The sequence below is a fragment of the Diadema antillarum genome, unplaced genomic scaffold, assembly GCF_040938485.1.
Source record: "Diadema antillarum isolate AM-2024a unplaced genomic scaffold, OU_Dant_1.0 seq00000386_RagTag, whole genome shotgun sequence".
NCBI classification, from domain to species: Eukaryota; Metazoa; Echinodermata; class Echinoidea; order Diadematoida; family Diadematidae; genus Diadema; species Diadema antillarum.
The window spans coordinates 3808242-3830747 of NW_027271384.1; the positions used below are offsets into that span (position 1 = coordinate 3808242).

Genomic DNA, 22506 nt, shown 5'->3' on the forward strand with positions numbered 1-22506 from the left:
TGATATGCCTCCGCCATAATGCATGGTTCTCCCAATAGGTCTATAGTACAATGTCTTGACAATGTGTGATGACAGCTTCACACAAGTGGCAAAATATTAAAATGACAGGTTTGACACAAATGTGCTGAATGTTCACTTTCCTAGAACTAGGTTCAATTGGATGAATGATTAAAATGTCAGAGTGCAGGTATTTGGGGAACTGATGATTTTTACTTGACTTTTGACCCTTTTATAAGTTTATGCATTGAGTAATTTTCAAGGTATTGAGAAAAAGTATAATTTCAGTATCAAATGGGAAAATAGCATTATCTAGACCTGGCCTTTTACCTTTGACCTCACAGTTCCAAAGAGAATCACTGTTAGGTTGAACATGGATAAATATGTAAGTTTCATGATGATACCTTGAGTTACTTTCGAGATATGGAGGAAAAAGTGCAATTTAGCACTTTCACTTGACCTTTTACCTTTTGACCTTTTGGCTTCCCCAAAAATATATATTGGGTAATACATGCCATACATCAAGTTAAAAAAAAAACAACCTTCAGGCATATTGCATTTTAAGGAAAGTAGTGATATTTTGAGGAGTTGACCTTGAACTTTGACCCCCTGACCTTTGACCCATGACCCCCAACTTCCCTAGATAATCACTGCCCATCGGTACAAGCATATATACTACGTTCCATGAAGATACCTTGAACCATTTGCGAGATATGGAGAAAAACATGAAATTTCAAATTTTTTTTCACAAAATAACCTGTGACCTTTGACCTTTGACCCAGTGACCCTAAAATCCACACAAAGTATTATCCCCCAAGGATATACCCTCATACCAAGTTTGATGTAAAACCACCACACGGTTCTTGAGATACAACTGTATCGACAAAAACAAAACGGGACGGACGAACGTACGGACGGACGTACGGACGGACGGACGGACGGACGGACGGACGACCCGAAAACATAATGCCTCCGGCCACTTCGTTGCGGAGGCATAAAAAAAACATTTCCTACCTACATCCTCAGGCCAACCCCCCCCCAAAAAAAAAAATAATAATGATAATAATAAATTAATAATAATAATAATAATAATAAGATTTAAAAAAATCAAATCAAATCAAATCAAAGATCATACCATAAGAAGGGAAAGAAAAACAAAAGTTCATTTCTAACTATTCAAACACACTAAAAGCAAACCCCAAAATATGAATCACAGTGTTTATCTATACACAATGACTTTGGTGAAATAAATCTTCAAATAGTTCTTATCCAAAGCAATGGCAACAGATAGAAAGGATTCACAAACTTTCATTACTTTCAGGTAGATCAAACTGCACTTCATAGCAGAAGTTGTAATATTGTATCGCTTCCACTGTAGTTTATGGGGTTTTGCCAGTACCATTAAAGTAGTCAATTTGTTTGTGTAAGTTATCAATATACCACATCTTGATTTACATCAGAAAGTCTCATATAACAATTTTACTGTATTCAAACATACATACGCATTGTGTAAAAGCATGTGATGACAATGAAAATAAATATGTAGGGCATACTAACAGAAATGATAATCACTAGCAGGAACTGTCATTTCACGAAAAAATAAAAAAATACATGTATGCTGACAAAGAAGCAAAAAGATGGAAAGTCTCACTATATATATAGCCTCTAAATCTAATGCTCCTTTGGCAATTAACCTGTTAAAAGATGGACTGATTTTCCTACAACACACATTTCCCATTTACCTCAGCCCAAGAATACTTGGGACAAGTCTTCAACAGGTTAACTGACTATGAATGTACACTCAAATCTTATGCTTCTTTGGCACTTACGACAGAATGATTCATTCCTCCAGTACTCAATCACAGCCTCTCTATCAAGACAGGCCTGTGCAAACAGTTCAATTATGTGGCAAGTTGTTTCACTGAGTTGACTTGGTGGAACCAAACACCCATCCATCACACAGGCATCGAAGAATGGGGTGGGATCAAGTGTGTCAAAACACCGCTGGAAAGGACCTATTAAAAGAAGACAATACACCATGTCATTACTACTCTTTCAAAAGATAGTCTAATCAGGTGTTTATGTAATGTTTGGAAAAGATATATATGTAAATGTAACATAAAGTACAACCTGCACACATATGACTTAGAAATGATTCACATACACACACACACAAATCTAAACTGATGTGTGATTCTTCACTCATTTTTTTTTTCACAGTTACATACTAGAATATAATTGATTATATAAATATTTATGTACATTCCCCCCCCCCCCCTTCTCTCTCTCTCTCTCTGCGTATACATTACATACATATTTACATATAAAGTTAATTTTGCAAATTTAAATGATTGAATGATCACATACAAAGGTAGTAAAATCATTGACATCTATGCCTGGAACCATAATGGATTTGTATTCCTTGAGCTAAAAATCTCATGCAACTTCATCATTTAAAAAATCCTTGGTTGAGCTGTAATTAAATTTACCTTACAGGAACACATGAAATTGTGATCCAAGGCTTGGAAATATCCAAACTTTTGCTATAAATGTGTAATCTTTGAGTTAATAGGGACTAGCATAACTCTTACCAATTCAGCTTAGAAATAAATTGCCTTCACATTCAACCAAATTTTGTACAAACACTTTTCTGAGGAAAATGTATAGATCTAAACAGCAGCTATACACATCTTTTTCTCTACATTTCATTTTATGAGTGAAATTCAAATGTGAAAAAACTGTCACCAATTTGTGATGAGTGAGAGACCATTTTTTCAGTGATAGAGTGGACAGAGTTAGTTGCAGAATAGATCATAAGGCAGACTACGTCTGATGTACTCACCGCTATTGTCTTGAATCATTTGGCATGCTTGGACAGCCATAGAGTATTCACTGGAGGTCTCATTGCAAACATTGTCACCAGGGTTAAGTGGGTCACAGCTCCCTGGATTCAGTGCCCAGCTGTTGCCAAACTCTTGGACATCTGAAACCTGGGTCAAAAGTCAAATATGAGTTTTATATATTTGTGTTTATGACACAGGATATTACATCAGGCAAGTTTCACAAATTTCACAAATCATTTGCTATCAACCTTAACAATCAAATGGTTATTTTCCTGAGTATTTACATTACATTTTTTATCTATTGTATATGATTTCTACAGAAATCACATTTTCTTTTTACGTAATGATATGTTTCTTTAAGTTACATTGATTCAGATATTATTCTGAAACATCTTTGTGTGATACTGTGACATAAGTCTATTATTCATTTTTTTTTTCCTGTGCCTAGCGTCACCTATGTATTCCAAGTGACAACCTAGGCTTTGCATGTTACTTTGTTTACTGACATAATAAAAATGTTGAACGAAAGAAAAAGCAAACATATAAACATACACACACACACTCACTCACTCACACATACAAAAACACCATTCAAACACCAAAATCACTGCTGCTACTACCTGCACAGCCATCAACCACACATTTTGAGATATTATCAATGTGGCACACACAAAAAAATGAACCTTAAATGCAGCCATGCAATGGATAACACACAGAAATACCAAAACTCACCAGCTGTCCATCTGGTGTCAAGTACTCATCGGTCTGGTTGCCATTGAAGTTGCCACACAAGCCACAGGTGACATTCTCATACTGGGCAAAGGGCAGTCTGACCTCCACTGTCCGCTCACCATCCCATTTGACAAAGAAGTAGACGCTCTGGTCATCCTGCTGGACATCAGCAGATACTTCCTGCAAGGGGGTAATTATTTGGACAATATGAAAGCCTCTGATCATTTTTGCAGCTTTGTCATGACGGATGACACCTCTCCCATATTTTCACTAATCAAATTTTTATCTATGATTAACAGTTTGAGCAGTGTACAGCTCTCTAGTCCTTACCTGTGTGTCAAAAGGATCATTGAAATCATTTCTCCCACATTCCCAAGGAATGAAACTGTAAATAACAACTTGCCTTTCTAGGGAATGGATGTTGAATGGGAAATGGAGTTCATAAAATTTTCTTCCATTGCCTTTGAGCTCTGGGAAAGACCTTATATCTTTTAATATGATACAGTCGAGTCCAAGCATTGTATACATGGATATGGTCTCAATGTTCAAATTCATGCGTCTCATTCAACTTATTAAACAGTGCAAATGTAAACCTTTGAATCAGCACTTGCACATTTTTTTTTGCAACTACAAATTCCTGCGTTAAGATCAGAAACATTTTCTCACCACATAGAACCCACTGAGACTAATGACAAGTCCAGATATAGGCTCAGCGGGGAGGGTGACTCTGCGACCGTTGATGAAAACCTCTCGATCCTGCCTCAAAGTGACTTCCTACAAATGAACAAGAAAGTTGTGGCTTTACACATGACAACAAAGAAGAATTGAGTCTCTGACAATTAAAATATATATACATACGGAGCTAAGAGCTTTAGTTGATTACTGCAAAGGAATTTTGTCAATAGCATTTTACCTCTTGCTATCAAAGGCTTTCTATTCACAAATTCTGTGTTCACTACCACATCTGTGAAAAAACGAACTGTTCTTGGTCTGATGTCAGTTCAGCACTTCCAAGACATTAGAACACCTTGGCAAAGGTTTGTTACAGGAAAGTGCAAAGTACAGTGAGTGCTGTAAATGTGAAACCATGAGACACAAGATGTGTTAATAGCTTTAGTCAGAACAGTCTGCTTTACCCATAAAATATTTCACACAATTGATGGTAAATTGACTACCTTACAGTCATTATGTGAAGGCTATTATCAAAGCGCCATCATATTTTCATATGTATATTCTGTAAGAAGTGTTTTGATACTGGTGTACCCGTAAAAGCTGATTATATAACAGTGGTAGCTATTGTAGATTTGTGTACTGGTACTGAAAACCTGAGGTGGAAAATATCATACAAAAGGCTTACAAACACTGAAAACATAACATTCACATTTTTCCACTTTTTTTTTCAAGATTTAGTCTACATTAGATATTGTGCCAGCAATACACTGTGTGATAATTTCTTCCTGTTGCTGAATCCATATAAAAGTTTGCCATTATGTTACGGTTTTTCACAGCACATCTTTCAACAAACTGTATCATCACCAAGCATTTACATACCGTTCCAAAGACTTGAACAGATACTTCATATGTGTAGGAGCCATACGTGCTAAGCTCCTTGTCTACATTTGTGACATCAATCTGGAACGGTGAACTGATCCCGTCTTGGCATTCTTGGACAAGTGTGTACTGGCAGTCCCCCTGGAAGTTGTGCCAAACTTGGTCAAAGGTGAGGTAGTGGGGGTCACCAGTCGCATAGCAGATGCTGGATGCTGTAAGGGAATATTGATGGTGCAAAATATTTTGCAGCGTGTTTTGACCTGGTGTACTTTGCACATTTCAAACTCAACAGGGAGTTCCGGTGGTATTAAAACTAATAGCAGTCATCTTGGTTTTCAGTGCAGTTCTACATCAGGAGTTAAAAACGGTATCCTGCACAGCTGACGATACAAGGTAAACTCACATCAAATTTAGACTTAGATATCCCCCAACATAAAGATATCTAACAACGTACTACAACCATGAAATAAGACATACAGTTGTGACATTCCATGCCTGATTAGATTAAACAGTGCCCCAGTATCTGTACTATTTCATAGCTGTGACAAGTATCATATGGTTAGAATTCCTCTAGATTTACATTTAGAATACTAGGATTTTGTCATTCCTAATCCTTTCAAGAATGCAGGACACACTGAAATAGTGTCTGAAGAACAGAACAGGAAAAGGAAACACTAATCAATGTCTTGTTTTTATTTCTATATATATATATGTGAATATCCTGTACTGCATTGATCTGTGAATTCACCATAGTGACTATTAAATACTACTAGGACTAGAGCCTTCCACATTACAAGTTACTGTGAGACTTTGCAACTTAGCTCAATATCTACAAACTATTAAAGCAAGTTCTGTTTTGTTTTCGTTTTGTTTTTGTTTTGTTTTTTGACAAACATTCTCTGGATATATTAACTACCAGTTATATCACTCGAAGCTACATGTATACAGAGTGCACTGATTTACAGTGTGGGACTGTAGAAACACAACTGTAGACAACTTCCATATAAATTCAAACTGTATTTACTATGATTCCTTGATTGTAATAACCAATGACATTCAAGACAATGTGAGTGAATTAGTTACGAGGCTAACTATACACATTTCGTGACAGTGCAGTACAAACGACCATTCTTTAGCTTTGTGATGGAATGGCAGTACAAGGATTTAGCATAAATTACGAATGTTTTATAACTAACACCTACTTAAATCTACTCATGATTATTTTGCTTTGTTTTTGCGGTATCTATTTTGACTTTGAAAATGTTCAACTTACCATAAAATAAATGATTAATTGCTTCATCTGAACTTCTCTCCACTTGGGAAAGGCAGAAGCGACCGACATGGTGCTCGCCGCATGCAAAAGATTTGAATGTAGCAGACAACAGCAGCAACAGCTGCACAATGTGCACAATCTGCACCATGCAGGTAGCCATATATTTTGAATTTGTGCAGTGATGGACAAGTCTATTCAGTCAAAATGTAAATTTTGCCTAAGGGACATTGCCTGATGGTTCACCATGGATTGTACTGCCAAATTTTAGTCCAAGCAATCAATTTCATATTGGTAAAACATAAGATCTGAGGTTGAGTGTAGAAATTTTGAATGTTTTTGGAGCTGTAGTTTGTTGCAAGGGGTGTATTTATGAAAGTGCACTGGTCCTTCGCATGGCATCTGGTCGGGTTTTTGCAAAGCATGCTCCTTTCAACAGCAACATTCATTATTTCAAAACAATTACAATCTCGTTTTAAATATGCTCACCATCTTCACAGGTTGCTCCTAGAAAATGTGCAGGGCAGGTGCAGGTGTAATAATCATAGTAGTTGTTACAGGTTCCTCCATTCTGACAGGGGTCATCGACACATGCATTCCTCTCTGAAATATGATAAGAACAAAAATGTAAACACAATCTTACATTCATGACTGCAATGACTTCTAGAATTCTACAGTTATGAAGAACCACTGATGATACACTAAACCTATGTTGCTAGCATAATATTGGTAACCACTTCTTCAACAAGAAAAGAGATATGAAAGATATGATGAATTTGGCTCACATTCTAACTTTTTGATAGTCTTCAGATAACCAAAGCCAATAATTCTGCAGAGTCCTACAGAGATTTCTGTGATTCCTTTCATCAGATATTTTGTGCACACAGGCAGGCTATCTACAACAAAGAATACTTTCTCTTAAATCAATAAGCTGGGTCATTTCATTATGACAAAGTTCTGTAATGTGGATAAACCCTCACTTTTTTTAAAGATCACATTATATTAAATCCATTAAAAAATGAGACACAAACAGTGTTTCAGGGATTGTCTTTGACAAAAACTGAAATTTGATCCACGTTTATACCGACCATGCAGTAAACACTATCTCAAGTGTCAGCATTTGCTTGTTTTTTAACATTTCGTAAACTGAGTAAAGACAAGGTGAACTTACCAATCTCACACTGTGAACCTTCCCATGCAATAGGACACGTACAATTGAATGCACCTTGTAGGTTGGAACAAGTTCCTCCATTCTCACAAGGAAAACTGGAACATTCATCAAAATCTACACAAAAGTGGACAAACAATAGACAATCTAAAGAGTTAAAGACATGTCAACTTCTATGAAACACATCTGTTTGCTTTCTAACATTGCTGCATTCAGGAAATTTTAAGATACACTTCTTCACATGACAAATGGGCTTCTAATAACTATGTCATTTAATACTGGAAGCCATTTCCTTCTTAACCTATACTCAGTCTCTACTATCCAATCACTACAGAAACTCCCTTCCTTACAGTGGTAACAAAATCTTTTTATGCATTGTAGTACAGTGCTCTTATCATTTTCAATCTATTAATCTTTTCCAGACTCAAGATTGCAGCATGAGTCTACATGCTGGTATCAACCTCATGGATTTTTTTTTTTTTTTTTTTTTTTTTATTGAGGGGGGGGGGGTGTTCCAGCTATTCAGCCTCAATACTGTGATATAAAACAATGCAAAGATATGCATGGTTGAAGTGCACATTCCGCGCATCATTGCACTTTTAAAGCTTCATGATATGTGGTACTGAAAGGTACATTGTAAGTACAATGAGTGCTAAAGAAAACACTATTGTCACGTTTCTCCCAGTGTGTACAAGAATACCACCTTGAAGCCAAAACATTGTCCTGAAGGGGCTCAAAATTCATCTTCCACCATGTGGAATTTGCTTATAATCAGTGTAAGGGTCTCCTAAGAAACTTGTCTGGCTAACATGATTTGCCAGGATAATGAGTTGTTTTTGAGTTTGGTTTGTTTGTTTTCTTTCTTTTCTTTTTTTTTAATTTGTTTTTAATCAAAAGTGTACTATAATTCAATTGTATAAATACAACTTTTCTTCCTGAAGTCACCTCCCTGTTCAGCATTGTGGGTAGAATGTTATGATGATCAATCATGCCCTGGCAATCTTATTTTCCAACAAGGTTTAGATGTGATTCACTCTATCACAGAAGATCGTTGGATACCAATGTGGCATGACTTGTCCTTCTTGCAAACCTATTTTGTTTGTTTGGTTTTAATAATATTTTCGCATTTTCTTCATTACCCGAATAAAATTGTGTCATTACAGCATTCTTTCACAAATTTCTTATGCACAATTGTACATTTTAGAGCAAAATTCGACACTTCTGCAGGCCTATGGAGAAGTATATTATCACTTTAGCATGATTTAAAATGTCACCTTCAGTTTATGACTTGTATCGATACACTTGGTGACAAAAAACTTGGCCCACATCAGTATCTTCAGGTGCTGTGCATATTTTCAAGGTAATGAGTGTGAGTTACAGTACAGGTATCTCTTGATATTAGTATATGGCCCATTCTCAGTAAAAGCGTTCAAATACGGAATTTTGGTGTCGCCGACATTCCATGACAGTTTGCGGTTCCCTGAAACATATTAGATACTATTGAGATGTTTATAATATATCACGAGGACTTTATTTGTTAAAAATAAACACGATCAAATGCGGTTGTCTGCCTTTTTGTATAAAATTTTGCTGTTAAACTTCGTTAAGACCCCCAAAACGCAGTGTCGCCGGCTATTTCAGAATTATGTTTTATTGCTCCTCTCCGTCCACAAACACACTTTCCAAATATCATTTTCATGGACGATGAGCATATCGTATGTGCTAATCACAATACTCAAAAAGTTCCAAAATTTTTATTGACTTCTTTTTTTATAACCTTTTGAAACCTGTCGCCAAGTTCACCGCCAGATACGTTACCAGTTTCTTTAGTGTTACAGCATTGCGAAAATAACAAGACTATGCAATGACCCTGTGTATATGAAACCCTGAGGATATACTTCATACATTGCAAGTACTTAGATTTTTTGTGCAACAGCTCTTTATTGAGAATACGGTACAATGTTTGAAATATCGGTTTTCTACACTTTTATTTGGACAGATACGTTACATACTTTTCACGCCACCCACTGCGACAGATATTGCAATGTCAGACAAATTGTATATTATACATTACTCCTCGGAATGACGCATCGAATGAACATTAAAGTTTAGTACAAGTGAGAAATATTTGGTAGATATCGCTCTCATAATAATATGATCGACCATATACGTTACCACAGATACGTTACCCCAGATACGTGACCGAATTTTGCTCATTGGTCTTGTGCTTTCTGGGGATCAAATCTGGTCAAAATTCATCCCTACACATTACATGCTTCGTTTTGTTGGACCTCAAGATTATATTCTTACACCAAAAGGACAGAGAGGTGAAAAAGAGCAACACTTCCACATTATTTTTCTTTCTGCGTCAGTGTCTCACAACTTAATGCCAAGTTTTCCGACAGATACGTTACCACATAATCAAAATGCTGAAAAGAAATTGTAAATGTTTTTACAAACAAATCGTTGTGTGCTCATAAACTCCAAAGTTCTATTCTATTATACCCAGCCACTTTCATATTCTATGCAACAACTTTGAACGTTTATTTTACAAGACGAAGCTAAGATTCAGCATATCAGTTTTTTGCTTTTCAGATTTAGCAGATACGTTACGTATAATTCAGGCCACCTACGGTGACAAATAATGTTATGTAAAACAAAGTGTTCATAAAACAATTCTGCATAGAATGACGCTTCCATAAAAAATTAAAGTTATGTTCAAATGAAGAATATTCAGTAGAAATTGCTCTGTAACTTCACCGACAGATTCATTTACGGTACGCCAGATACGTTACCAAACTTTGAAAGAGTAAAAAGTAGTTTATGAAACGCTTCCGAGAAAAGTTTCAGTGTTCTGTTGCATATTTATTCTAGTGTTTTTCAAGATATGAAGAACTACTCAAGATTCATTGATAAGTTGAATAATTATTTATTCATTTTCATTAAAAGGGATGAGCCAAATACGTTACCATAGGTCAAACAACTGTTTAGCATATCGAGTTCATAGAGACTGTACCTACTTCCTTCTAAGTGCCTGCAAAAATATATTTTTTAAACCTTGTTTGCATTATCCATCAAAACTTAATGAATATTTATAGTCAGATTGATAAATACATTCAGACGTAAGATGAGAATATTCTGTGAATGAAGAACTCAGCTTTCACATTTAGGGCTCTTTTCCACTACATTTCATAGTTTATATATTACGTACAATGTTTAAAATGGTTAATTTGGGCTTACATCATTCATTTTTACATCAATTCATGAGGTAAATAATTAAACAGGTGATATTTATTAATTCATACACAACTAAAATTATTACTTATATTTTACCAGATACGTTACCAAAGGTGATTCGATGTTTTTCAATAGTTATTTCCCAAGGAAAGCAATTCATATTTGTTTCCTGTGGAAATTCCAGATCGGATCGTTCCCTTTGCATGATTTGTGGGATTCGAAACTTTATTTGTAAGCGAAATTTGCTAAAAATACAAAGTGAATCTTAAGGTTATATTTCATTTCAGCAAAAAGCATATTTCAACCTACCACACAGATATAATTTCTACCAATTAGCAAGGTATGACAACATCTTTACCTCTTGAAAAACCCCAATATCTTTAGGGGGGACAGATGTCTTTTCCTGAACAGAAATTGGATCAAAACAATAAATTTAATTCAGAGTTAGGAGTCTATTACAACATGTAAATTTGCGGTAACATATCTGATTGGATGATCAAAAATCATATATGATGATTTATTTCAATTCATTTTTACTCAATGAATGGCTATCATTTAGAATGTTCCACTTTTTGTTTCGTATTTGACCGGTTTTGAAGTTTCCGAAAACACATCTTTGAATGTATTACTTTGTGGTTGATTTTTCGGTTTTACTCACATGGAATTGAACACTTAATCTGAGAATGGCCCATATGTTGCATGAGCAAGTGTGTGTCCAAGATACTACATTGTAGTTTTATAAGCATGGCGCTGCTGATGTGATAAGGTGAACACTAATTTTTGCCAGAACTGTTGATACAAAATATTGGCCAGCAGAACATTACCAAATCATTATGATGCTTGGTAACATCAGATTAAATTAAAACAATAATTTGAAAACTTTTCACTTATATGCAGGATATGCTACATTTTTCATTTGGGCAGTGTGTAATCAGTCCCTTCATTTGATGTGGTTCCTTTTGCTTCAAAATGCTACAAGAGTTACACTGCTCACGATCTAAAATCTATCTTTAAAAAATGACAATCTTGACTCGAGACTGAAAGAAAATCAAAAAGAAATTACCCTTGGCCTTGGGCAGATTGTTCTCTCATGTCAAGTTGTACATGCGTAAATACAATTAACGAGATGGAATGCAGTTATAATAGTTGTCCTCTTGGAAGGACTGTTTTTATGCCTCCGCCACGAAGTGGTGCCAGAGGCATTATGTTTTCGGGTTGTCCGTCCGTCCGTCCGTCTGTCTGTCCGTAATGAATTTTGTGGACAGGGTAACTATCAAAACCTTTTGAGGTATCCTAATGAAACTTGGCATGTATGTGTATTAGGGGGTAAAGTTGTGCCTATCAACTATTGGGTGCACATGCTCAAGGTCAAAGGTCAAAAGGTCAAGGTCAAATACATAAAATTTCACTATTTCTACCATATCTATGCAATGCCTGAAGATATTTTCTTGAAACTTTGTGTATACATGTATTACCCAATTAAGATTCTCTGGTGAGAGTTTGGGTCATGAGGTCAAAGGTCAAAGGTCAAAAGGTCAAGTGAAAATATTTAAACTTCACCTTTTTTCTCTGTACCTTGGAAATTGTTCAAGGTACACTGTATCTTCATGGAACATAGTATCTATAATACAATGTACATGTACTGACTGGCAGTGATAATCTAGAAAATTTAGGGTTCATGGGGTCAAAGGTCAGGGGTCAAGGTCAAGGGAAACACTTCAAAATTTTACTATTTCCGTCATGTTTATGCAATGCTGGCAGGATTATTTATATGTTTTACACTTGGTGTATGCATGCATAACCTAATAGAGATTCTTTGGAAAGTTTTTTTTGTGTGTGTTTGCCTCAAAGGTCAAAAGGTCAAAGATCAAGTGAAAGTGCTGAACTAAGCTTTTCCTCCATATCTCGGAAGTGGCTCAAGTTATCTTGAAACGTACTACATATTTATGCATGTTCTGCCTGACAGTGATTATTTTATGAATTTTAGGGTCAAAGGCCAGATGAAAATGGTAACAATGTACTATTCAATACAGAAATTGCACTTTTTCTCCGTACCTTGAAAATAACTCTTGTGAAATGCATAAACATATGAATGGGTCAAAGTCAAGTCAAAGTCCTTAACTCCCAAATACATGCTCTCCTATTCATCCAATTAAACCTAGGTCAAGGAAGGTGAACATTTAACAGTGACATTTGTGACAAACTTGTCGTTTTGATATTTTGCCAATTTTGTGAAAATGTAATCACACATTGTCCACGTGTACTATCTGTACCTATTAGGAGAATCATGCATTATGGCAGAGGCATACCAGTCACCATAGCGACATTTTTAGTTATTCTTGCATTCATACATTTCTGTATGAATGCAATTTCATAATATCATACAGTCAAGTTTTCCAAGTAAATGTTAGAAACTCAAAAGCTAGCTAGGGTGCAACTATGTCATGTGAAAATATGCACACCTATTGTGATCATGATGACGGAGACACACTATAGTTCACTGCAACCCCACATGACCTATCTTGTTACAAATGTGTACCAGCTCCAGTATTCATAGTGTACCTGTTCCACCAGCTCCAATATCCACACTATTGTCATCAACATTATTCTTTCATTTTTTCCCCATCAGCTGATTTGTGCTATTGTGAGCAAGGGAGGTACCTAACCTCGGCGCAGGGCGCTGTAACCAGTAACAGTACAGGTTGGTGTTGCTGGTGCGGTTAGGGATCCCTATACCCAGTGGCAGTCACGTAAGCCTACCATGCATGACATTACCAGACAATAAATGTACAGTGTTCAATCACTCATTACCACAGGGCCTAAGGCAACTAGTATATTTCTATAAATCTGTTTTCAGCCGTGTTCACGCCCAATCGGCAGTCAACGTCAAAGCCACCCACTCATTCGAACGTCACTGCCATTGATTGACATCAACTGCTCCGAGCCTAAACTCATTTAAACAGAAGCTAAATTTAATTGACTTGGGGAAAATCATCCAAAAAGCACATCATAAAATATAAACACTCCGCTCATTCGACCACGCCTGCACGTGTAGAATCTATATCCCTGATGTGGAGCTTGTGCAGAGTATCCCACCAGATCCAGACCAGTTATTGAAACTTGGTGAATTCATCTAACAACGTTAGCTAGGAATATTGGGATACAGTGCGAAACAGCAGAGACTCCAACTCTCCTGCTTTCGACAGGGATGAGGCCTCCCGCCGAAAGCCCATTTTTGCAAAATCTCCCGTTCTCCCGCTTGAGATTTGATTTCTCCTGCCCTGGCTATGTGTCTCCCATTGGAAAGAATTTCTTAACGTTACTTATTGCCATATCGTAGGTTGAAAAATAAGCCTAAGATAGCACGAGAGAGCATCTAACGCTGTTAGAACCCTTGACCGAAAGATCGGTCTGTATCTGTCCGTCGGGGAATGTTCCGCGGAGACTGCGTCTTGGCTTCACGGATCCCCTGTCTACGGAGGACATCGTTAATGGCAAAATATAAAAGAGTCCTCCGGACAGACGGATCTTTCTGTCTAACGTTACTAGAACCCTAGACTGGACCCCGGCCGCAAGGAATTTCGCGCTTCGCGCACATCAACTTGGAGTCTCCCGTGTGCTAACGTTAGGGGTTTCAGGCGGGAGAATCTCCAGATCAGGAGGTGCTGGGGGTTGGAGTCTCTGAAACAGTGCGATACAATCCAGACAAAGCGCTGTGTTTAACCATGGGTCGAGTTAATACAGTTCTAATCTAGTACATTTATTAATATAGTAGCTTCATGGATATTAATGGTTGAACTGAGCTGTGCTATGTTACTCTGGCGACACCCATCTCCTCCATCACTTCATGCCCGAAGATGCGGCCTAGCCTGCGCAGCTCAAACAATCGCGATCGCGGGCCGTGTCCACTAAACTACTGTGTACTATTAATGGCATGCGCCGATGGCCGATGCCAGACCATGATCACTTTACTTCATTATTGATTGAAACTTAGTGAGGAATTATTGCATGCATTTCAATAAAACATAAGAATATGAAACCCACCGATCAAGGGCAAACGCTGACGAAGAGCACGAAATCGTACAATGCCCAACGCTGTCCAGAAGACTATGTTAGTGATGAGTGTGTGTGGTACGTCGGCGGATCGGATCGTCTGCTAGTTACTGTACGTAGCGAGCGCACTACCACGCGTCCCGCACCACACATCTCACGGTATGGCAGCTCATCAGCAGAAAGCGAGCTAGCGCTTATAGCGCGATTTTAGCGTTTCATATGTATGCCGCAAAACTTTTGCGACTCGTCATCACAGGGCTCGCATCTTTGGATGCTAGCCTATGATCTGAATGCGAGCCTCCGCGCCTCTGGATTGATGGAGTGAATTCGTGCGAGAGGATACGGGCAAGGAGCTTCCGATACGGGTTGCAGGAGGATGCCTGGAAGGAGTGGGGAATCCCGGGAGGAGGGGTGGGGGATCGAGGAGGGAACCCATTGGTGCCAGCGGTCGAGCTAGCCAATCTCGCTAATGATGCGGTGGCAACATCACGGAAGGTGGTGGTGGTTGTCATGTGGTGGGGGTGCAAACCCGGGGTGCAAATTGTGACAGATATTAATATTATTATGAATCTAGCCAATTTTCGGTTCTTTTTTTAACTATTATGTGTGTGTGTGTGGGGGGGGGGAGTTGATTGATTGGCCAATATTTTGTAATTCCTTGCTCATCGTCATATTTTACCTCAATTGATTTTTTTTAAACTTCATTCTTGAATACCTTCACTGCAGAAATTGGATATCGATCGGTGTAGTTTACTAGTAATTACTCCACGTACTGTATACGAGGTCAAATTAAATTCAATTAAATTCAATTTTATTTGTTCAATTCCACCAAGATTAACAAATTACAGAAATTGTAATATTGGGCGAAGACAAGAAATCAATGATAAGACAAACATGACAGATAGCTGATAAGAGACTTAACATATAATACATCAGGTGGAAAAGATAGGAGACCTGCTGAGAAGCAATGCTTGTAAATTGCAGAAACTCCTATTTACAAATACAAAACAAAAAGCCAAGGTACACAAGACTGAAAATTTCAGCCTGAAAACTATGTATACATACAGTATACGAAAATGAATTGTGGGGGGGGGGGATGCAGCACACTAACGGACGTTAAAAAGAAAAAACAAATTATTTAAACAGAATAAGGGATTGAATAATGGGGGGAAAAATAACTTGGACTTGGACACACAGTTACAGGGACAAGAGAAAGAGGGTGAAACAAATGCAATGACTTACAAGATATCCAGTGCTTAACTAAGATGTAGCTCAGCATTAATCAATTAAAAAAAAAAACATTTTTTAAACCAATATAGAAGATTATCTAACACAAACCAGTGTCAATTCATACAGGACCACATGCACAAAGTCAAACAGGTGTAGGCCCTAGAAAGTATGTTGTAATGGTGTTGAAAAGTGTTCACCTGGCACTTCGTGATGTTAATCTTTGACACTGCGCTGATGTTAATTCAGCAATGACATTCAACATAGGTAGGCCTATGTTGATTTGACAATGCTGGTGTTAATTTCAATGGTAAAACACCCATCCAGTGTGAATGGGAGACCACGCCCTTATTAAGGTGTAGGCCTACTGATGTGCACATAATTATTTTTTCCAAAAATCATGTACTTTATCGGGAAGTTCTTGTTCGTCTTGTTGAAGTTCAAAATCAACATTTTAAGAAGAACATGATTGAATGATTACCTTTTTTTTTTTGTTTATATTTAGAAGTGACACTCGTGTGTGTTAATGTAACACCGCAAAATAATGCAATGAGCACTTGAAAAACAACACCAGCTCAATGTTTCATTTTACCACCCGACTTTTTGCAGTGTACATCCAGATATGATTGATATCTATGTATAAAGATTTTGGAGTCTATAGTATATTGTGCAACATAGGTTTGTATTTTTCTAATAACAGCTAAGCACTTACTGATGATAGTATTATATACGCTAATCAAGTGCGTTGTTTGTTTGTTTTTTGTTTCTTTTGTAATGTGAAACATTTAACAAGGAGATCAGTTTTGTGTGCGAGTTTTTGTCTTTTTCATTAAAATAGTTTTTGAGAGTATCCTAACCTTCATATTTTGATAGCAGTTGCGCTGTTGTTAGTTTCCCGTTTGCCAATTGTATGCCAATTCGACATGTTTGTATTGAGATGCTGAAACGTCTTCTTTTTTAATTCAATGTGTCGTTTGTTTGTTTTTTATTCTGACTTGTATTCTTCATAAGTCGTAAATAGATGAATTAATTCGTTTCCTCGATAATCACACTTCGTAAAAGCAAGAGGTATTGCAATCATGTATAAGGATAGTAAATGGAAATCTGCTTTTCAATACTGATCTTCTCATATCAACCCGCGCCTACCGCCAGCGTTCAAAGTTTTATCAGATTCTTTCCACCCTCCTTGCAATCTAGTCGTACATGATTTGTGTCCCTATACAGGCCTACTTCTCAACTTGGTCTATGATCTACTCAAACACTCAAGCTATATTTATAGGCCATGATTGAAGTCTGAATTAAAAAATATATATACTCTCTAAAAAAATCGAGTGAAAATATTCACTCTTAAAGGAGTGAATACAAAAAAGAGTGAATTTTGAGTGAAATTGGAGTGAATTTTGAGTGAATATGTTCATTTTTACTCATTTTGGAGTGACCTCGGGGATCACTCGAAGATTTTGGAGTGATCCCTGAGGTCACTCCAAAACGAGTGAAAATGAAAATTTTCACTCAAAATTCATTCTACATTCACTCAAAATTCACTCTTTTTTGTATTCACTCCTTTAAGAGTGAATATTTTCACTCGATTTTTTTAGAGAGAGTATATTTGATAGTTACAATTAAGAGACATGATGGGTATATCCTGTGTGTAGTCGGAGCGAGTGCATGGTGTATACTCTGTAAAGTAAATCATTGTTAAAGGCCTATTAAACTAAACTCGGAAAAAAGGGAAACAGTGTTTCTAATGAAAGAAAGCTCATTTCTAAACGATACCATTATCATCTTTTATTTCCGTTCTCTACTAATTTCGGTTCGTACCTGATGGTGTGATTCTTTTTTTTTTCGGCAAAGAAGTTTCACCTCTATTGCCTTGTGTTATGGGGTCCCCCCCCCCCCACCTCCCCATCCATGTAGGTTATACCCGTCTCTTACTCTTAGGTTATACTCCATACCCGTCTCTCACAATGTTTCTCAATGCTTCCTAAAGCTAAATCTGAAAATATCATCGGTTCTTCCTACCTTCTGTGCAATTTCGCCCGGTCCAGCCAGAAGTACAATTGCACAAGTAGTCATTCTCGAGATTTATACACTCTGCTCCGTTTTGACACGGGAATCCTAGGACGATGCATTCGTTTATGTCTGGGAAAAAAAAGAAGAAAAGAAACAAGACATCACATGGGTGAGTGTGTGTACGCAATACACCAATCATTAACCAACATGATACATAATTATAAACACGTTTCGAACTAAACAGCGATGGAACATGAAATGAACATGAAAAATAATGGGAAAGCACAAAATAGTAAAGTCATGATTATATTGTCCGAAGCTTAATGGCCCTTCCAGTATATAGAAATACACTCCGTGCACAGCAGATGACGCGTCTTAAGTTCGAGTATTCCATAATTTACTAAATTGCATTTTTTATTTGAGAACATTTTCATGGGTTGATAAATGTCCTCTATTACAGCAATTTGCCTAGCAAAGTGAATTGCGCAATAGTTTATATTGATACGTATATAGGATATAACTGAAACCATGCAAAATATTTTCATTTCGAAGGGAACTTGAAGTAAACAATCACAATCACACAAAAGTTTCAAGAATTATCACAAAATGAAAGAACATCAAAAGCGCACACAATTTACTGGGGAAAATAGCTTAAGAAAAGGATCAAAATAAAAGAGATGATTCTACATGATCACATATAGACACAAGTCTGTATCTTATTTTTAAACGGGTTTTGGACCTTTAAATCATTTCAAGTATGATGGAGAAAATTGACTTCAAACTACTTCAGTTTATTTCATACATCAGGGCCTAATTCTAATATCAGGTTACATTGCAGAACTATATCATATAAACAATTTTTTCAATTTTTATATCAAGTAAACAAAAATGTACATCTAAATATTGTATATAATATTGATATTAAACTGGATGGTAAATCTGGTTTCGAAGTCAAAATACTAAACAAGTGTGACGGGTCCTATAAGATAAAGCTTGTTTGGCTGTTTATATTATCCACCAAAAATCAGTAATTGCAAGTAAAAACGGAGAACAAGTAGGAAAGTTCAGATCAAATCAAATAATAATGTTAAATAAAGAAAATTAGATACATCGATGGTAAACTAAAAAAGGTGAACCACAACTTGCAATTGTAAGCCTCGATGATGGCGAGATCCATTATATTACGCAAATTAGGAGTTAAAGTTTTATCTACAACTTATACTTGTAATGAGAGAGTCATATTTGTGGTTTAAATTTTTCATCACGATTAGAAAAGATACCATTCACGTTTTCTCGGTGCAAACCACTCAATATTACAATATTTGTGCAACGTTGATATGGCCATTTTCGATGAATTGCAAATGTATATGAACTTTACAAATTCTCTGACCGCATGGGATTAAAAAAGTTTCTTGGGTCCTTTATAAGATCAGCTTGTACGACAGTATATTGCTCTATTTGGAGCTTTTGCCCTTTCCCTACTTACCTTCGTCGCAATCGTCTCCTTCCCATCCGGCGAAGCACGAACAGGTGTAGAAGTCGCCACCTCCGCTGAACTGATTGGTGCAAATACCATTTTGACAGGGATTGCTCAGACACGGACCGGTCTCTGTCAAGAAGATCAGAATAATCAGGAACTCTTGATAGCTACATCACTAGGAAAATACTGCTGGTCGTTAGATTTTATATAATATAATGCATATAATGCCAGCAAGTGGGACAATTTTGCTTTCATAATTATGAGAGCATCTGTTTCTCATCATAAATCCAGACAATAAGCCAATATGAGATACATGTATGAGCAAATTCCAAAGCAAAACAAATTCATACATTTCAAGAGACATTTACGATACTAGTATGCAATTCGTCATTAACGTGTAAAGCGTAAAGTATTAAAGACGCGTAGTTATACATGGCTTATATACACATGCAACACAATTCGTGTAACAAGATACTAGTAGATAGATAGACAGATGGATTGATATGAAAGATAGACGGAGATCAGGCCTACATACAAACGTTTTACGTATACGTACATACAATGATAATACATACATACATACGTACATACAAGCATATACATATATAACATGCATTATATCTATGTATTATACCTAGTATACAGGCACACATTTTTGGTCATCAATAACAATGTGCATACACGCAATAAGACTCTTTGATCTGGATCAGGATATCAGGATCCGGATACAAAAGCACGGATATATATATATATATATATATATATATATGTACATATATATATATATATATATATATATATATATATATATATATCAGGGCTCGACACTAACGGTGGCCCGGTGGCCCGGGGCCACCAAATTTCAAAAAAGGCAAATTTGGTGGCCCGCCTCGAGCCACCAAAATTTTTTGAAAACTACGTACGTCAATTAATTCGTAACTTTTTGCGCCGGAAATTAGCAGTTATATTGTTTAAAGGATGCATGAAAAGGACTGAATGAGTGCCTGAGAGTGAGTGTTGCGAGTTTGTTGAGGTTTGTTTATGAGTAGATACATGTCCAACTTCCGATTCTTACTACGACTGGATAAAACTTAGATATCTGACTCATTAAAAAAACAGGACTTTACAACGTTTTTTATTGCCTTTTTTCGGGGCCACCAAAATTTTCCCTCGGGCCACCAAAAATTTGAAATTGAGGATTTCGGTGGCCCATCGGGCCACCAAACAAAAAAAGTTAGTGTCGAGCCCTGTATATATACATATTTAGTATACCTCAACTGTAACTATTAAGCATTAATCATCTTCTCCGTTCACGACAACGGGCCTACCCTTTAACAAATGAAAAAAAAAAGATTAACAGGAATCTTTTCATAACTTTGCGAAAAAGTATTTTCTTAACAGCCAAAATTTGACAAACAAGTTAATGGCGGCAAAGGATAAAAATCATAACCTTATTGGCGGATACAAAGAAGAATAAGGAGAGATAGAGAGATAGAAAGATAAATGAATGGATAGTATATAATATAGATAAATAAATATGCATAGAAGAGTTTATCTCTCTCTTTCGCTCGCTCTGTAACTTTTACTTACCATTTTGACAGATATCGCCACCATATCCCTGAGGACAGGTACATACGAAAGCGTCAAAACCGTCCGTACATGTTCCGTTGTTCTGACACGGGTCAGAGGCACATTCATCAGTTTCTTAACCAAATAAATCAATAAAGATAAAGAGGAGAAGTCAAATTCGTTTCTATTTCATTATCAAATATAAGTAAAGCCATTTCTGTTTGATTCAAAACATCTAATTCTAGGATGTGCACAGAGCCTAAATGACGATTAACAAAAATTGTGATTGAGACGTATAGTCTACAGTGCTACGTCAGGAAAGTCGGCAATCAAAATCACTGTGGTTTTTTTTAATGGTCTCACAAGAAACAAGAAACGTTCATATCAGATTTGTATTGATCATGTTTTATGTCTCTATGTTCTTAACATAATAAGTCACATCTTTTGGGAGCAGAGAATTTAACATGTCAATATCTGTTATTCAGATGTAAATTAAGTGGAAACAGTAATATAGATAATAATGATCTTCAAAGAACCTTGTACAATTAGGATTCATTTTTTTTTTTGGTATAACTCAGCTATATAATAGATTATGTATCACTCGAATAAGTCATCACATCAGAATCAGGGGAAGCGAAGCATCAGACTTACCAAGTGTACAACTCTCCCCTGTGTAGCCAGCGAGGCAGACACACCTCCCCTCGACACATTCGCCGAACTGACAGGACACACCTACGCAGCTCTGGCCGGCTGGAACATAACAGAAAGGAGAAGAAAATACGATAAGGTGAGTTGAGTGAAATCACCAACTTCATGGAGAGAAAATTCAATTGCAAATCAGCTCAGTGCATGGTTAACCAATGAAAGACAAGTTCTAACTTCACTAGTGCCTTCCAAAATTGTGATCTAGCTATCAATTATACTTACAACGAGCGGAGACAAATATAAATAGTTAGGAAATGGATGAGTTTGAAAAATTGATAAAGATTTGCATAATCGCGTGACAATAGTGTTATTAGATTGGATAATATAATTTTAGCTAACAATATGAATATAATAACTACTCATTAGCGGAAATCGAATGAGTATAGAATGAACTCATTTGCAAACAACGGGAACAAGTCAACTATGATGGGTACACTTAAAACGCATTATTTAAATTACATTCATACAACACTACATACATATAGTGTTTCCATCTTATTTTCTGATTCTGACTAGAAGTTCGCTAGTCTGCATTGATTTGTTGCCCTTGTTTCTCAATAATTTCCGTAATCTGTTTCACAGGCGAAGGGGAAGTGTTCAAGTGCAATTTAATTTGAATGTATTGTTTTCATACTTCTTAAAATAACAAAATACTTGTGAC

General features: G+C 36.6%; 1 protein-coding gene across 1 annotated transcript in view; it reads right to left on the reverse strand.

Moving 5' to 3' along the window:
• The window catches only part of LOC139731866 (IgGFc-binding protein-like), a gene marked incomplete at its 5' end in the record, with an annotated part of 71174 nt that extends 49284 nt beyond the window's left edge, over nucleotides 1-21890 (reverse strand). The window contains 11 exons of the mRNA XM_071642740.1: nucleotides 1827-2012; nucleotides 2840-2987; nucleotides 3573-3752; nucleotides 4239-4346; nucleotides 5124-5335; nucleotides 6883-6996; nucleotides 7565-7678; nucleotides 18101-18220; nucleotides 19578-19700; nucleotides 21162-21275; nucleotides 21792-21890. Coding sequence (XP_071498841.1) covers nucleotides 1827-2012; nucleotides 2840-2987; nucleotides 3573-3752; nucleotides 4239-4346; nucleotides 5124-5335; nucleotides 6883-6996; nucleotides 7565-7678; nucleotides 18101-18220; nucleotides 19578-19700; nucleotides 21162-21275; nucleotides 21792-21890 — 1518 coding nt within the window. The remainder of the gene's footprint in view (nucleotides 1-1826; nucleotides 2013-2839; nucleotides 2988-3572; nucleotides 3753-4238; nucleotides 4347-5123; nucleotides 5336-6882; nucleotides 6997-7564; nucleotides 7679-18100; nucleotides 18221-19577; nucleotides 19701-21161; nucleotides 21276-21791) is intronic.
• Nucleotides 21891-22506: the final 616 nt, after the last annotated feature.